We start from the raw sequence: 19,369 nt of genomic DNA, 5'->3' as shown, positions 1-19,369 counted from the left end.
AAAGTATCATTCATCTTCAAAGACTTGAACCCACCATGTCTCTTGAAGTTATTTCACAATTCATTTATTATTACCTAACTGGTAAATTTTAAGTAGCCTTTCTTGCACTGCAATAAGGGCCATGTAAAATAAAGTGTGACCGAGATGGTTAATTAAAACAGTAGACAAAATAATGATGAGGGAGACAGGAAGAATGTGACACCAAATCCACAGAGTTCACAATAAGTTAGAAAACATGTTCTCTCTCCAGTTCACAAAAAGCAATCTTTTTACAGAAATCAAAACAAAAGCATGTGCCAATGTCTTAACATCACGTAAAAGGATATATGGTGTAACTCATGCAATGTTTCTCAGATGGACGAAGGCAGATCAGGTGCATAAAATTTGTATACAAAATTGCACCAAAAGGGGATCAGAGAAGAATATGAATATGTGTGTGAAATTGTTTCTGGTGTTTTTTGTGGGTTTTGCTTTTTAAACTTTACAAGTGACCTTAACCAATTGCTTACATTAATATTTCTTATGGTATTATTATTATTATTATTATTATTATTATTATTATTATTATTATTATTTATCCTTTTAATTATCCTTATTGAATCAGAGTCACTGAACTGTTTTATGACAGTTTAATTTGGTGAGAAATTAATCTTATTCACCTTAGTTGTATTTGTTTCTCTTTTTTTTCTTTCTCTTTTCACAATGAGGTGTTCAGTATATCTGTTGTGAGGAGATCTGTCTCTTAAAGAGGACAGGAAAGCTCATTTGAAGCAAAATCCATGTAACATTATATACCGAGGATCCTCTGTAACATGACTGTATTTGTATCTCCCCCAGGAAATTGCAGTGTACATTAAGCATGTTGATACTGAATAAACATGTAAAATAATAATAATAATAATAATAATAATAATAATAATAATAATAATAGTAAACAGAAAAAAGTCGTAATTGATTTTCCTCATTTGACAAAGTAGTTTCAATGTAGTTATCTATTCTTTCTTAGTAGCTTGTAATGAACCTACAATTGCAGTATAACTTCCCCAACACTGCAGGCAGCATGGGGTATAAAAAGAAAAAAGGGGACCAATAATGAATCTATGTGGAAAATCTTTTTAAAGTAACGGGGAAACAATTGCAGAAAGTCTATTAACTTTACCAGACCTCACATAGACCTTGGACATGGATCTGTCAAATCTGTGGTTACAAAAGCTGTGAAGTTGATTGTTTGAAAACTGAGTGTTTAATTAACTGCACAGCTTCTTATGAAGTCAACAGGATTTACTCAATATTTAAATGCTGTAATGTTCACTCTTGCACTCTCTCAATCTCTTAATTATTATTTGTCTTTACTAGTCAGGTTGGAATAGGATCCAGAATACACAACGATTATTTAGATCGATGTTATTGGAGTTTCAGGGTTAAAGTTTTGTGAGTAAAAGCAGAAAACTAGACTTATGAATGTGGTCATGCCTACTGTATGTAGGTGGAATATCTGACTCTAAATATGATAACATGTTAAATCTTTTATTACATAAAATAAAAATCTGGATTATTTTTATTAGCCGCAATTAGATTGAGATATTCCACTTTGACAGCTGTAGTGAACGTCTGCATGACTGTAATAAATGTCCATATGGCTTTCTTACCAAACAGACTAAAATATTTCCAAATTTCCATCTGCGTTCCACTTACTGAGCATATTACAAATTATTTATAAGTATAGTGTGATATTGTGTGCCAGTATTAACACAGCATAGGCCTTAGTGATCATTTTCACAAACTGTAAATGAAAATATCGAATTATTTTAATCTGAAAATTAATATCATCACACCTCTGACAGTAATTAACCTCCCATCATTCTTTATACTTCTGAAATCCTCTCCCACTTTTCTGTTTAATCCTCCCCTCCCTCTCTCCATCTTTACACATTAAGCAATAATTCCATGTTCAGGTATTTCTTGCCCCCTTTGCATCTATTATCACGCAATATCACACCTCTTCAGCAACACATTTCATTCATGAAGTTGCTAAGTATAATATGTACAGTATAACAACCAAACTGCAACACCATTTCAGGACATTACCCCTCTAGCACTCTCATTCTAGATCAACATTTGACCTCAATTTCCTGTTCACTTCCCCATTTCATGCTCATATATAAGCTCATAGTTTTCATCATAATTTCATCTTATTGCAAAGTCTTGCCAATTCTTTAGTTGAATATATTATTTTGAATCGCTGATAGCCTTGTATGCATGTAGTCCCTCCATCTGTGCTTTTGACTCCTCTTGGGAATATCCTCTGTTTCTGTTTGATGCCTGATTGTGTTTTGACATTGCCTGCTGCTACTGTTTTGGAGTTTGGATTGTGTCTTCCTGTATATGGGTCCTAAACTTTCTTCTAGTGTGAGTCTATTGTGATACACCAAAGCTTGTAAAACATAAAAAAGTACTGATCTATACTCACAAAGGCAAATTTGCAAACACAAAAGATACAGGAGAATTAGGGTATGACAGTAATAGAATATATCATCTATAATGAGTAATGGCACCCTTGGGGATTTCTCACTGTCACTTATTGTGTATGTTTCCTACCTCTGGGTTTGTGACATGCGATTGGCACTAAGCACTCCTCTTTGATGTGGGGTTTGAGTTCAGAGGTGCAGCCCCCTGTGTGCTCTCCTTGGTGATCCACACACACAACCACACGGTACCGCAAACCCCGGCCACAGGTTACTGTACACTGGAAAAACATACACAAAAGATAATTGCTTGACATGCTTGACACTGTATCTAATTTCTAACATCACAGAGCACAGAGATAGATAGATAGACCACATAGGTGCACTGTGTAAATATATATAGTTACTGATTGCTATGCACAGTTTGTCAATGAATGGATGGATGGACAGTTGGAGGAGTGGATCTGTGGTTGGATGGATGGTCAGATAGACAGAGGGACGGATGTACAGATGGCTGGAACATGGGATGGTGAGTTGGGTAAATGGACAGATGGATACATGAAAGAATAGATGAACTAATGAATGGAGAATGAATGGAAAGATGAATGGATGGGCAGATTGGTGGATAGATAGATGGATTAATGATAATAATAGCAATAACTATTATTTAATAGGAACAACTATTATTATTATTATTATTATTATTATTATTATTATTATTATATGAACAATTGTACAAGCACAGATGGTAAATGAACATGCACAAATGGATGCATGGACAAATGGATAAAATGCAGAACAGTGTGTGTGAACAATGTATACCTGAGACCATTCCATTGCCAACCATTTTGGGCACTCAAAATTGTTGCAGCTCTGTTTGAAGACAGGCCGTGGGGAGTGTGTGCATTTCCATTCCTCAACCTGAACAATCTGGCCCTGCATGTCCTCCTCCACACACACCACACTGCGCTCCTGACTTCCGCCTCCACACGATACCGAACATGATGTCCAGGGGTTCTGCTCCCACCTAGGTGCTCACGAATACACAGAAACATAAATTAAGACACACATCTTCTGATCATCATCATCACCATTGTCATCGTCACACCAACAACAATATAGTAATAATATGTTTTATAGCTTTTTTTCCTTATGCACACACTTAAGCATGTATAGACACACTATAATGGGGCAGCATGTAATGCTCAACATACTGTAGCAGTAGTACTGAGCAACACAAACCCCACCAGTAAAAAGAACCAATCACCTTGTTGATTAACATTAAGATTTCTGGAAATAAACTTGCTTATCTGATTCTTCCACTGATGCACTGATATATATTGATTTAGGGTTGATTTGTTCATTTTACTCATTCTTTCAGCAGTTATTTTCAAAATCTCCATCATTGTTCTCATCTTATATCCATGAAAGTCATGTAAATAATTATAACTAAGTGTAGAGTTTATGGTTTACACAGAAGAAATTTGGTGCTGGAACCATGCAAAACCTACTGGCTTTGAACCGTCAGTTTTACACATAGAACGGTCCCAGATTGGGCTACCAGTGCCATTGTTGGTCCTGTGAACAAAGTTCGAGCTCCCTTTGAATAAGAACATCTGCTGAATGAATACATGGATAAAACTGGACCAGTGTGGGGACTTTACTTACCGTGGAAGAGGCTGGAAGTGATCGTAAGGCATGACCTCTTTGAAGCCATCACTGTAGAGAAAACAGGCTTTTATAATGTCCATCCTCTAAACAAAAAGTGCATACTTCACACAGTGTGACTCATGAGGCCTCTTAAGTTTATTAGTTCACATAAGTCAGTGTTAAACATACGATCAGTGTGTTACCTTATAAAGTAAAATATTATAATCATTACAAAGTTTGTTGGTTTTGGCATGCTTTTGGTGGTTTGGGGTGTGTGTGTGTGTGTGTGTGTGTGTGTGTATGAACCAGCCTTTCGAGACAGGGCTCCATGTTGCACTCCTTCAGCTTGGGTTTGGGTTTAGTGTTCTCTGTATAGCTGTGACAGTTATGATCAGCGACAGTTCTGTTGTAGCGGATGTCCACACAGTCGGCCGAATTTAGCTGGTAGCCTGAAACGGTATACTGTATTAGTACCTAATTGGAGATCCTGATCTGCATAAGAACCTAAAATAGGAAATGAATACAGATCTCACAAATAAAAAAAAAACAAGATTATTAGGAAAGCAAATAATAACACTTATGTTACACCAAAATATATTTGCTTAGAGATTGTATAATTAATTGTTCAGAAATAAAGTTACCAATCTGAACTTTTTCTTATCACTGAGGTGGTAAAATCAAGGGCTTTTGTCCCTTTAATATGCATCTTTTACTTGGGAAAGTGCATGTGGTGTACGTTAGGTTTTAAAATTAAGCTTTAAAAGTGCATCAGTGGCCATTAAGGTACAATTATGCACCATATTATTATTATTATTATTGTTATTATTATTATTATTGTTATTGTTGTTGTTGTTATTATTGTTGTTGTTGTGATTATTACCATTATTATTATTATTATTATTCCATCTGTCCATTTTCCATACCGCTTACCCTACACAAGGTCGCAAGGGAACCATAGGCCTGTCCCAGGGAACTCAGGGAACACCCTGGATGGGGTGCCAACCCACTGCATGGCACAATCACACACCCATTCACACACTACGGATAATTTGGAAATGACAGTCAACCTACAACACGTCTTTGGACAGGAGGAGGAAACCGGAGTACCTAGAGGAAATCCCCAAAGCACAGGGAGAACATACAAGCTCTGCGCATGGACGGTGGAGGCAGTATTCGAACCCCCAACCCCAGTGGTGTGAGACAAACGTGCTAACCCCTAACCACAAACGATGTGCCCTTGATGGTACCATGCCAGAGACAGTTTGGTTCTTTAAACGCCTCATTAAGGTACCAGGAATTTTTTATTGGTATGGTGCAAGGTAGCCTACTGGAGTACCTAGGACCAGCATTGGGAACCTGTGTTTTAGGCAATGTAATTACACAGAAATAATGGCAAGGCAATATTAAATATATAAATATGATCGTATTAAATTCATCATTGTATGATTTATCAATACTTTAGCAGCCACAGTGTTTTCACCTCTCACTGTCCTTCATGCTTCACCGGAGAATGATCTCCACAAGCACACTAATACTGCATACTTACTACAGATTCCAGTGTTGAGACTTGTAGGGCACTGTGAAAAAAACCCTGATGTGCTGTATCTAAACCAATATAAAATGTTTTGTTTCTCACTTTTATGCACTTGCATTTAAATAGCATGTTTCACCTACAAAATGTGCTTTATCAGTCTGTATTTTCTATAATCAAGTCAAGATTTATTTTGAAGGGGTTGGTCTAGATGCAATTGCTCCATAAGCACAAGTTCAAATACAGAATACTTTCCCTGGGTATTAATTGTTGCATCTTCAAAAGTCCACCATGAAACATATTAATGTTTATATCGAAATATCTGTGATGTGTTTAGTGATTCTGGTGCAAGGTTGTTGGTTGGTGCTGGTGCTTTTATTATTCCTGTCTAGGGGTGGAAAAAGTACTAAGAAATAATAGTAAAAGTAAAAATATAGAAAATGTATCAAAATTTTAATAGGCCACTTGTAGCCATAGTCTCTAGTCACATTCTCCCATTGCACATAAAGATGTTTTTTGAGCCTGGATGGTGTCTTTATTTCTCCTGGATGAAGTGTTTACATGTGAGGTGACTGCGTGTTGCACTAGCAGTAGAGATACAGTATATAACAACTTTTGAGATGCATTGTACTGTATTTTTGCGCAGTTTATTTACAGTTTCCACATAATTTTTTATTCCTAATTCGGGAATTCCTAATATTGCCCAGCATTTGTTCAGTTAATATGGCTAGTAAAAACAGTTCCTACCAACAGCCAGATCATGTCCTTGGTATAAATGCAAAGTGAAGTAGATGGCAGGATTCGGAAAACTGTAGTATGCGCCACAGCATTGACATGCTGTATATATACACCAATTGGAGTGTGTTGTGTGTATACAAACATATCTACTAAAGAGTTTTCATGTTTGAAAGTCAATAGGGATGCGAGTTTTTCTTTCTCTGGTTATTGGATGAGAAAAGTGACTGTTACATCAGCAGCCTACAGAGCCTGCTTATATGCTGAGCAACTGTGAATAAAAAACTATGATACATAATTTGTTTGTCCCGGGTGCCCGGATTAGTGTTTTACCTCCTCCACACTTTACAGAGCAGGGGAAGAAGTCTGTCTCTCTCCACTGATAGCGGATCGGCTGGTAAAACATGAACATGACCACTGTGTCTTTAGGAGCTGTATACTTCACCTGAAAAAAAAAGGGGGGAAAGATGGACATCATACATTTCACCCAACACACACAGTAGTTAGCAGCTTCTTTCTGAAAATTAAATGTAATAATGTAATAATTTTTTTTTTTTTTTTTTTTTTTTTTTTTACATTTATTTATTTTAATACCATTTGATGTGAGGGTTCTGTGCAGTACACTTGAGTTCTTCCACACCTTTGGTAAACCATGTCTTTATGGAGCTCACTTTGTGCACAGGGGCATTGCCATGCTAAATTTTTCCCCAACTTGCCCAACAACATGATTAAAAAAATAAATAATTAAAGACATTACATCCTATACTGACTTATATGAAAGAAAATGTCTAATTTGATGGAGCATGCCCCAATTGGTTCATATATTTCTCAGTAGTGCAAAAAAAAAAAAAAGGTTATTGCTCAATACTCTTTTCCAAATCCCACCACCTGCTCCCCTATACACTCAAACTGAGGACACAGTCTGACTGTTGGGAGGAATTATTTTTACTAGCCATATTAATTAACCTGAACAGATGCTAGGCAATCTTTCCAGAATCAATAATACTAAGGATGTGGAAACAGTGACAAAACTGAGCAGTGCAACAACAGTTATATAACTCTAATGTTAGCACAACACACAGTCACATTGCAGTTAATCACTTCAACAAGTGAAAATAAAGGCCCTTTATGTGCGATGAGAGAATACCATTTTGGCTCACAGACAAAATGTTAGTCAGTGATTTTGTGCTTGTTTGTTGATGGTGAAAACACGATGATTAATCACCAGAGGATAAAGACTAGGCCACATAAAGTAACTGATTTCCATAGCCTGTTTTAACATCCATAATTAACTTGTTATACTTGAGTTAAATTCCATTAGTTTGCTGATTTTTAGCAATTGTTAATTGGGTATCAGGATAAGCATTTTATGAATTGTCCACCCTTGAGATCAGTATAGATTGATAGACACACTTTTACACCTTTTGGCTCCTAACCCACCTGTCAGCAGGTCATACCACATCTAATAAGAGCCTTATGTTCAGAAGTGTTAAAACAAGTCTTGGTTAGGGCATTACAGTGAGTGTCTTCTGACTGACAGTCAAGTCTTAAAACTTTCAGACCGCATCAAGGCAATGAAAATTCTGTTTTAAAATACAGATATGCTATATCAGTAAAAAGGAACGTGAGAAACAAAAACGGCCAGACTCTGCTCTGGTTTCTCTAACCCTAACCCTACACTTACAGGACATAGAACGCATCTTTGTGAGAAACGAGGTGTACTTTGAGCTTCTGGTTGTGCAGTGGACCATCCCAGCACATTTCTAGTAGTGGGACAACACCATCGTCTCTTCAGTGCTCTCTAAGTAATATGTTTCAGCTGATTAATAAATTTACTGTTAAACAGCTGATTAACCAAAAGTTAATTAAGTGTGTTTCATGTAGTAAGCTCTCTGTTTGCAGACCTCATGTTAATTAAAAACTAAGCTAATGAGTTTACCGTTACCTCAGGATGGACGCTAGCGTAGTTTAATTAAACTACTTCTGAGGGATAAATTTGACTTTTCACAAAACTCATACTGTATATATCTCAATCTAAATCATATATCAATCATTCTTTTTAGATGCAGATTTTGTTTTATTTAGATTACTGTCATTAAAAAGATGTTAAAACTACAGGTATGGGTCAGGTTTCCTTCGTCCGCTATTGTTTTGCCACAGTGACTTCTGGGACTTCAAGTGGGTTTGGTGCGCTCAGGTCTGCATCCTCAATATCAAGAATACAGCCGAATATTTCATGAGTCCCCAGTAATTGTGTTCTTGAGTATTGTAATTGAACTTCGGCAGTAGATGGTGACGTAGAACAACTTCACAAGGACGCAAGATCGCATAAGAATGCATATTGAGAAACGGCCAATGTTGTCAACACACAAGGAACTTAGCCTCCAAAGCTCTGTGGGTTGTTATCTGAAAGAATCTGGTTTCCGTTCATCTCGAATTAAATATAAGAGCACACACTGAGGTCTGTGGCTAAGAAGAAACATCAGAGAGGCAGCAGATTGAAGCCAAAGTGTCCCTTTTCCTTTCCAAATTCTAGAGCAGGGGTGTCAAATCTTATCCGCAAAGAGCCAGTGTGGGTGCGGGTTTTCATTCCAATCAAGCAGGAGCCACACCTGATTCCACCTGATTAATCAGTTGATCTTGGCTTTCAATAGACTGAGGTGTGGTTTCTGCTTGGTTGAATTGAAAACCTGCACCCACACCAGCCCTTTGTTCTAGAGATATTAACAAGAGCTCTTTCCTGATTTTTTTGAGAATACATAGCCATGATATAACGTTTGCAGTGTTTATAGAACCACTGAGGCTATTTTTAATCAAGAACAGTAGCTGTGAAGAGTCTTGCCACAGTAAATACACTGACCATGATTTAGCAGGAAAAATGTAGGTGTGCAATTAGCACAGTTAGTGAGCATGTTGACAGTAATTTACAAAGAAGAATTGTATGAATTATGTCACGGTACTGTTTTTGCATGTGTTATTTGTTCTCAATAGCCACTGTGCCTGGATGTCAAAGACTCCTTGAAGAGTCTGAAACTGAAACTCGATTAAAACTGCAAGTCAAGGTGGTGAGAGAAGGCAAATACTGTTCACAATATGATTAAACAATACAATAAAAGCCTGCAAATTTGTACAATAAAATTCTCAAAAGGTTCTGTTCAAATGCTATAGAAGCAGCAGAAGAGCGAAGTTTAGGTAAATCATACCGAATCAATCAAACTGTGGCCAAAAGTCATAATTTTATGAAACATTTATGAAACAAAGAAAATAAGGCAGAATTTCCATAAATTTGTTACCAGATGTAGTAACTGGTATAGTTTTCTATAGTTTTCTCTTCAACCAATGGAAACCAAATGGATATATATATATATATATATATATATATATATATATATATATATATATATATATATATATATATACACACGCTTATACAACATATAGTTGTAATATAGTTCTCGTCCATTAATTTGATTTGTCTCTGTGCTCGCCATGTAAAATTCCATTAACTTGAAACCGTTACTACGGTAGTGATATCATCAGCAGACATGGCAAATGATTTTCAGGAATATAACTTTTGGCTTAAAATATGCAAGCTCTTCAGATGAAGTTGAAAAGAAAGAAGGGAAGCCAATTTTACCAGAAGCTCCTATTTCCACTAACAGAGCAAAAATAAAAAAAAGATTTATCATGTTTTGTCTGAAATGTCACTTACTGGATACTAATTTATTTTTTATATAACTGTTGTATAAAAGCAATATCACACCCACAATCTTGCGGTTATACTGAATATCGGCATGGCTGTGATTCAGATAATCAGTATAACCGCAGTCATGCTCATGTGATATTGCTTAATCAGTCAAATTTGAAAGCTCAAAGATATTTCCTAAAGGCAGTCCAAGATAATACAAACAACCCAACACAGATGTACTACTGCCCACCTTGATGGTGAAGTCTGCAGTGAGTGGCCCATGGCAGCGCAGAATCTGTCTGTCAGCTTCTCTTCCTCTCTGATAATCCACAGTGCTGTTGGCCAGCATGTATGAGCCTGGAGAGCTCAACACCAGTTCTTCTCTCCTGTCGCTTAGAGTGTGAGCTTCGACCACTAACACAGAGACAAACCATGATTAGTCAAGGCAAGGTGAAATCTTGGGATGTAAAATGAACTATACTGTGTATACTCTTTGTTCTTAATTTGAACCTGAGCTGTGCAAACATATGAGGGTAACACAAAAAAACATGCAACAACAGTAACATAAATAAAAGAGTGTGACAAAAGGCAATAGTAAAGGATGAGGGCAGTCTCTTTCAGTCAATGATTAAGCAAAGCTAAGGGTCTTTCAGAGATAAAAAGACATCAGCATGGAATTTCATTTTTGGATTCCACACCAGATTATTTCCTGCTACTAAATATTTTTTTTTATATAATATGTATTTTATATAATAAATGGATTATTTTGGAATTTCCTGAAATCAAATGCATTTAGCATCTAGATTTAAGATTTTAGCCCTCATATCTGATATCACCACTAACCACACACACTTGGCAAAAAAAAAAAAAAAAGTATACTCTACAGACTAAACCAGACTTAGTGTGTAAATGCTGTTTAATTATGTTGAAAGGTTTCCAGTCATCAGGATTAATTTATTAGGATAAAATAAAAATAAATTAAATACAGTAAAATTGAATTTTGAAAAAAATAGGACTAAGAATATGCTCTGACTGAAACTAAAGACATATATGAAGTATTATAGTACATTATTAATGCATTATTGGTAGTAACCTCCACATACCAAGATTAAAACAGTTGAACATGTAGCTCATTCACATATTGAATCTTATAGGCTCTTATATTTTATGATGCAATAACACTTGCCTGTTCAACACTTAATCATGTTTTTCAATGAGAAAAAAGCAAAACTCTTACAGTCTGACTGGTTTGCTTTCCTGTGAAATGATCTAATCATAAAAACACAATTTGTAAAGTTTAGCATGACTTATAACCCAAGACCAGTTGCTTTTGAACTCGTTGCTAGCAGGTGCTGCCAGAATAACGAGATGAACATGTTTGGCTGCTCTCTGACAGAGCTGTTTCCAATCTGTTCCCACATCATAGAGAAAAAAATCATCAAGCAAGAGGTTTGTTTGTGTAAATCAATTTGGACAATAAAAGGCTGAGCGCTTTGGTTAGAACGTTCCCACAAACAATTAAGAGCAAGAAAGTTTCAAATCATGGCTTAATCATATTCAGGTACTTGTCATTAAAGCAGTAAATCTCTCCTGTTGTTCATCTTGTGTGTGTTTTCCTAATAATATATTACTGTGTGTGTTTGTGGTTCAGTGTGTCCGGCCTTTCCCAAAACATGGTTTCCATTTCCATTAGCTAATGGTTTTGCCTTTATTTGTGGTTGCTCACACTCAGAGTTTAGGGTTCTATGCACTCAGTAAAGGGGCGTTTATTGTCATACACTCTCAAACTCTCCATACAGCAGCAGACAGGGTCACACACATGCTCACACGCTTGGCGCATTAAGCTTTTCCCAAAACAAGCTTTCCATTAAATCCATTGCTAATGGAAATCTCTCAGCATGGTAACAGTAACTGTAGCCCCATCCACAGGAAATCTGATTATCCGTCTCTAACTTGCTTCTGATAATATTTAGTTTCTCTGGAGTTCATGAACTTGACTGCTGCGCACTGTACCGTTGGCAGTGTATGTGTTGTCTCTTTCCAGTTTCTACCTTTTTGTCTCCAGTGGACATTTCCACATCCACATTGTGAGTCTCCTGGTAAATGATCTGTGAAAACACAGCATGGCAGCTTTCCAAAATCTTACACACTGTATTCATTTCAGATGAGGAAAATGGAGGGGTTTGCAGGTGGAGGTGGATGTGTGTGTGTGTGTGTGTGTGTGTGTGTGTGTGTGTGTGTGTGTGTGTGTGTGTGTGTGTGTATTTGTGTCTCTGTGACTATGTGTGTATAGTACACACAGTATATTCTTGTGCAAGGATATAGTGGGGATGCTGAGCAGGCTACAGGATACCTTTAGTGCACATTAAATGATTAGAGCCCCAATTTCTCAGTCACTGACTAACGTTGGGGCTCAGCAACTACACTCCCGAGTGCAGCGACAACTCGCTCCATGGTGACCACTCATGTAATGTGCAGCAATTTATCACAGAGGCTCCGATATTTCCAAGCATGCTTTAGAAACAGCCAGTGAGAGTCTGAGATGAAATCAAGTTCATCTGCAGTAGATCCCTGAACCCATTTAATCATCTATGTATTTAGAGGCCAAGCACCACAGGTGCGAGGCGCCTATTGTATCTGTTAGTTTTCTTCTTCTTCTTCTTCTTCTTCTGCTTGAGTCTATGGCAGCCCATAGAACTGCTTGTGAGAGAGTTATGAAATTTGGCACACAGATAAAGGACAGTCTCAATATTAACCATAGCAAGTTTGGAGTTTCCATCTCAAACCCTCTAGTGGCACCAACTGCTCAAATTTTGCTCAAATTACATTTATGCTAATACCTTTTGAACCAAACGGCCTATAAACAAAATTATTTTTTTACTCCAATTGCTTGGCTCAAGATTGCGATTTGATTACACCCTATGACATCATTTTCCATCCTAAAAATTTTTCCATCATAAAAATTTGAAAAACCTACTTTTTCTAACCGATTTGCACCAAAATTGGCTTAGATCATCTTGAGACCATGCTGGCAAAAGATTATTAAAAGCTTTCTGATAGACCAAACGGCTCTCGAACAACGCGCAAACAAATCTGATGAACGCTTTAGCGTATTTAGACCAAACTTAGTATATGTCAGTGGTTTTCAAAGTGGGGGCCACCAGGGGGCGCCCGGGGGCCTCAACAATTTGGTCGGAGCCACCAAGCCCATCCCTCCCACTAGTATGTTTTCTCTTTCTCACTCTCAGACAACCACACACACACACGCACAATCAATTCCTAATGTAATATAATGTAAAGATGTAAGATGAAATTATTTATAAAAAAAAAAAGGGGGATATGTTCAGAAGTCTGTATTTTTAACGTGTTTTAAAGACATCTTGCAAAAGGGGGGCCTCAGTCAAATGTTAATGATATTTGGGGGGCCTTGCCCTGGAAAAGTTTGGGAACCCCTGCTATAAGTCATTATGACTTGAGACTACCTGCACAATTTCAAAACAGTGCCATCTAGTCTTCATCAGATATGAAAAAGCACATTTTTACCTATAACTTTTGAACAATTAGTCCTACAATCATGAAACTGGTCTCCTTAGATTCTGTGGGGCATTCTTAGTCAAATTATATGAAATTGTCTTAGCATTTTGGGTGTTTTCCTATTTATATTTAGTCGTAAAATGCTGTATTTAAGAACGACTTGGTGTATCATTAAGAAATTCAATATGTATCATCAACACCATGCCCTGAAAGCACTGAAAAAGTTTCAAGACCAAAAATTATAATGAAATTTTAAAAAATGCTAATATATTTTGACTACTTTGGTCTATTTTCATGACACTGATCTTCATAGATTCCTTGGGTATGCCAAGATCAATGATAACAATTATGCCATGGTCGACTGAACTTGCTGTCTGCCATTTTGAAATGTTTGAAAATCTACTTTTTTAAATTCCTCCTAGAGTGTTTCTCAGATTTTCACGAAAATCGAATCAGATCATGTTTAGATCATGCCAAAAAAGTTATGGAATTCAGCTTGATTTGTCAAACTGATCTTGAATAACAATAAAAACAAATGTTGATGTGCACACCAAAATGGATGTGAGGCTATATCTCCATAACACTTTAGAGTATTCAGACCAAACTTAGTATATGTAATAGTCACCATGACTTGAGGGTACCTGCACAGTTTGGATCAGTGCCATGTAGTGTTGATGAGCTATGAAAAAAGTTTTATTTTCGCTTATAACTTCTGAGCGATTGATCATAAAATCATGACCATGCTAAAATCATGCTTGCTTATATCCTTACTCTGCCTCTGTAGTGCTTGGCCCCATAATTGTTTCTAGCAGCTATATTTGTTTTTGTTTCTGTACAGAAAGTTCACAAAGTCATATGACAGACAGCGGCCATGTTTATTTTCATGAGAAAGCAGGATTTGGGGATTAGGCAGGTCTCTCCAGGTGAAAAATTGTGTAGTGTGCACATCCGTACAGCCACAAAACAATAGATCACAACACTGCAAAACTCATCTCAGCAAGGGGAAATATCTTGAATACAGTCAAATGTATCTAGCATTTCTTATTATAAGACTACAATAAACCAATATAAGTTAATTAAACCTATTTATGGACATTATTACTCATTTCAAGCTTGTAGTTTTCTTATTCAATTGGCAGATACTGTAATTTTGCTTCTTATTAGAAATAAATGAGCAAAATTAACTACCAATAGAACAAGACTATTTCAAGCTTGAAATGAGTACAAATGGCTTGAAATAGGTTTAATAATCTTATATTTGGTTTGTTGTAATCTTATAATAAGAAATACTACATAGTGGATTGTAGTAGTGTGAAAGGGTCAGTGATGCTGAGATTTTGAAAGTTGTGTAGCATGCAGTCAGATTTAAAACAATCACAGCTGCAACTGCATAAAACAATAATAGTGAACACACATGCTGCTTAAAATTCCAGCATTTCAATGTAAAATGTCTTCCCATTTCCCTGTTCTTGTGTACATAGTACATTCTTATCAGGCAACAATATAAGATATCAATATAAGGTTTTACTTTTGGCAACTACTTCAGATTATTTGCTGATAAGGTGGATTAGTTTGCACCTTTGTGGAAACAAGCACAATAACACAGTGGTGATAAGAAAAATACACAGAGCCATATAAAGAAGCAAGACTGAGGCTGATTTCTTTCCAGCTCAGACAGTTCCAATGATTCACTGCAAACCATCAGCAATCAGGGGATTACAGAGTGAAACGCCCCCTAGATCTGATCTCCATTTGAGCTGATCTTTTTCAGCCTGCTTCACTCACACCAACATAACAGCCAGCACTGATTGAGAAGGTGCATGTGAAATAGTCACCGGTGTAATGAATATAAATGAGGTGGATTATTTATCGACCTCATTTCCCCAAAATGCCTTTGGAAGTGAAACTAAAAGTCCAATCAAAGTACAAATTACACATAATGACAGATGATAAAACTATCATTTTAGTGTTTGTTTCAACAAAAAAGTTACAACTTCTCCGTTTACCATGTTTGGTGTTTGGAGGAAACACGACATGAATCCAATATTTGAAACACTTACCTCACAAATGCAGCTGCCTAACTGTCTTTGTGTGTGTGTGTGTGTGTGTGTGTGCGTGCGTGTGTGTGTGTGTGTGTGTGTAAAGGTTTGTCCCTCATCATTCCTATTATGCCTTCAAGACTTCATGATATAATGCATCCCTCAACGTGCATACAGTAGTTCCCTTTCAAAAGGAACTTCGACGTTGCGTTTAGCATAACACTAGGGGAGCACCTCTCACGGGCGACCAGCATCTGAAGCTTGTGTAAAATCATGCCTATTTATAGGCCTGCCATGATCAGGTGACGTGGCAATTAAACGTGGCACGTGATATAAATATGGTACCTGTGAACCGCGCCATCAGCCTTTATTATCTTCAGCGAAAGACTCCATGTCGGTTGTTTGTGTAAAGAAACAAAAAGATGCTTCATTTCCTCGCTATCTTTTCTCTCTCCATCAACGGCACGTAATTGGGTAATTGGGGGGAGGGGGGGGGGCTTTGCCATCCAAGCCACCGTGTAAGGCCACCGTGGCATTTGTGGGCAAGGCCTATGCGGTAGTAGTCTTGCTTGTGGGTTATTGCAGACAATGAGAGTGTTGCAGGCCTACCAAGCAGACCTGCTGAGTGAACTCGACATATGGCGGCATTCAGCCAGTTCCTTCCCTGTTGTCTTGAGCTCACCAGCACTAGTGCGAGGGAGACCCAGAAGGTGAGTATGGCAGCCCGCCAACCCCCGCAGACAGCCAGGGGAACCAGGCGACCATAGTCGCGACCTGCTACTAGGCCTGATCTGAGAATGGTCATAAAGGCCAAGCAGGCAAAGAAGAGCGGTCCTGAGGGGCCGTGGAGGGATGTATCAGGGGACATGAGGTTGTTAGGACAGTTAGCCCCCAGTGCTACTGTAGGGCCTCCCCTAGCCAAGGCGGGCCCAAGTTTTCAGTGTTCTCTGGTCAGCGAGCTGTCACAGGGCAACAGAAATCTGATGCTTTCCGTCCAATAGAATGTGGAATAGTTAACGTCACTAAAAGACCATCTGGCAACGTGGAAACTACTGCCAAATGTGTCTCCATGGGTTCTGTCTACCGTAGAAAAGGGTTACTGGGTCCAGTTTATAGCTTGACCCCCCCGGTTCAGAAGTGTGCTCACCACAGTAGTCAGCACAGACCAGAGCCCGACGTTAGCACAGGAAGTAAGATCCCTCTTGGACAAAGGGGCATAGAACATGTACCCCATTCCCTGAGGGAGGGAGGTTTTTACAGCCGTTATTTCCTGGTCCACAAAAAATAGGAGTATGCGGCCAATTTTAGATCTGCATCATCTGAACTGTACTCCTCGGACATACAAGTTCAAGATGCTGACGCCCAAACTTATTGTTCCACAGATACAGTTTGAGGACTGGTTTGTGACGATAAATCTAAAAGGTGCATATCTCCACATCGCTAGCTTTATCCCCTCGCACGTTCACAAAGTGCATGGATGTCACTGTGGCTCCATTGTGACTCCAGGACATCTGTGTACTAAACTACCTGGAAGACTGGTTAATTGTAGCACGATCCAGGGAACTGGCGGTTCAACATCGAGATGTTGTTCTTGCCCACATGAAGAGCTTGGGGCTCAGGTTGAACCTCAGAAAAGTATGCTTTCCCCAGTGCAGTGGACAACATTTCTAGGGGTTATAAGGATTCTACTACGATGAGGGTATTTCCATCCCCAACATACGTAGGGTCAATCCTATCAACACTGAGCAAGATAAAGCTGGATCTTGGGAGACTATTGGTACTTATGGGCCTATTGCACAGGAGATCGTTCAGTGGTGGTGAGAAGTTGGGGGTTTCGTCCAAGGACGAAACCTCAGAATAATCAGTGTCACACGGCGATGCCTACGTGCTCTGAGAATTTGAGTGTCCCCGGTTTCTAGCCTTGGGTCACACTCTAGGGGTGTCTCCTTACCGCAAGACGGTAATGACAGACACCTCCCTCATGGGCTGGAGCGCAGTCTTAGACAGCTGTCCAGCTCACGGCCTCTGGTGCGGCCCTCATCTGGAGCAGCATATAAATTGTCTAGAAATATGGGCCATATTTCTAGCACTGAAATTCCTTCTTCCTCAATTGAGAGGTCACCATGTGTTTACAGACAACACACCGGTGGTCTCATATATTGACCACTAGGGAGGCTTATGTCTGTGCCCCCTGTTCAGGCAGGCACAACTAATTCTTCTCTGGGCAGAAGGAAAGTTTGTCAGTGAGTGCAATGTACATTCTGGGAATATGGGGCAGACATCCTGTTGAGGCAAGGGCTGAGGCCCAGGAATTTTTGGCTCCATCCACAAGTGGTGGAGTCCATATGGTGAGGTTAGGCCAAGCAGGAATGCATTTATTCGCCTCCGAGGAGACAACATAGGGCCCACTGTGGTTCGCCCTCACTCCTCCCGCACAATTAGGGCTGGACGCCATGGTGCACATGTGGCTGAGGTCACATCTGTACGCTTTTCCCCCATTGCTCTGCTCCCACAAGTTCTAGTGAGAGTTCACCAAGATAGTCTATGTCTGCTGCTAGTAGCACCTTATTGGCCAGCTTGAATATGGTTCTCAGAGATAATATCCCTACTAGATGGCACTCCTTGGGAGATTCCCATCCACAGGGATCAACTGTAGACCCAGTGAACTGTGCAATAGCTACAGTCCTGAAGTTCTTACAAGAACATTTCTCAGCGGGGTGGGCTCCTTCTACAATCAGGGTTTACGTGGCCGCCATTTCGGCTAGCCCCACACCTGTTGATGGAGCCTCTGTGGGGCAACATCCTCTAACTTCGAGGTTTATGCATGGTGTCAGGAGGCTGAGGCCCATCTGCAGGCTGCACATACTTTCCTGGGACCTTTCTGTGGTTCTGGAAGGTCTGTCAGGTGCCCCATTTGGGCCCTTAGAGTGGATCTACTGTCTCAAGTCACAGAGCTAATTTATTACCCTCGGCCAGACCTACGGAAACTGTGGGTCTGGCCCCTGAGAGGCACCAGCTCATAGATTCTGGTCTCACAACTGAGGTTGCAGAGTCCGTGTTAAATGCTAGAGCACCATCCACAAGGAAATTGTATGTACTCAAGTGGCAGCTTTTTGTCTTGTGGTGTGTGGAATCAGCTAGACCCAGTGAACTGCGCAATAGCTACAGTCCTGGAGTTCTTTCAAGAACATTTCTCAGCAGGGTGGGCTCCTTCTACAATCAGGGTTTACGTGGCCGCCATTTCGCCATTTCGCCATGCCCCTGTTGATGGAGCCTCTGTGGGGCAACATCCTCTAACTTCGAGGTTCATGCGTGGTGTCAGGCGGCTGAGGCCGGTCTGCAGGCCGTGATCCTGGAAGGTCTGTCAGGGGCCCCATTTGAGCCCTTAGAGTCAGCCTCTGAGAAGCTTCTGACTCTAAAGGTAGCTCTTCTGCTGGCCCTGACATCTCGCAAGCAAATAGGAGATCTACAAGCTCTCTCTGTTGCCTCTTCCTGCCTTGATTTTGCCCTTGGATTAGCCAAGGCCTTCCTGTATCCTATACCGGATAATATTCCTAAGGTGCCTACATCTGCTGCCCACCATGTGGTGTTGCAGGCTTTCTGCCCTCCTCCATTCCCCACACCAGAACAAGAGAGAATGCACCTGCTATGTCCAGTACTCTGTACTTATGTCCACCGCTCCGGCCAGTGGTGTAAGTTGGAGCAGCTGCTGGTTTGTTTTGGTGGA

The 19,369-nt window shown here is 39.3% G+C and overlaps 1 protein-coding gene across 2 annotated transcripts in view; it reads right to left on the bottom strand.

The window, feature by feature from the left end:
• Window positions 1–19,369, bottom strand: part of adamtsl3 (ADAMTS-like 3) — a 179,126-nt gene that overhangs the window by 21,129 nt on the left and 138,628 nt on the right. For both annotated transcript variants that reach the window (XM_053683431.1, XM_053683432.1), the window contains exons 9-14: window positions 10,320–10,483; window positions 6,715–6,826; window positions 4,426–4,564; window positions 4,134–4,184; window positions 3,288–3,492; window positions 2,599–2,746 (exon numbers count right to left, since the gene is read on the bottom strand). In XM_053683431.1, the coding sequence (XP_053539406.1) occupies window positions 2,599–2,746; window positions 3,288–3,492; window positions 4,134–4,184; window positions 4,426–4,564; window positions 6,715–6,826; window positions 10,320–10,483 (819 nt within the window). The remainder of the gene's footprint in view (window positions 1–2,598; window positions 2,747–3,287; window positions 3,493–4,133; window positions 4,185–4,425; window positions 4,565–6,714; window positions 6,827–10,319; window positions 10,484–19,369) is intronic.

Source organism: Ictalurus punctatus, chromosome 10, assembly GCF_001660625.3.
Source record: "Ictalurus punctatus breed USDA103 chromosome 10, Coco_2.0, whole genome shotgun sequence".
In the NCBI taxonomy this organism is placed as follows: Eukaryota; Metazoa; Chordata; class Actinopteri; order Siluriformes; family Ictaluridae; genus Ictalurus; species Ictalurus punctatus.
This window is presented reverse-complemented; position numbering and strand designations above follow the sequence as displayed.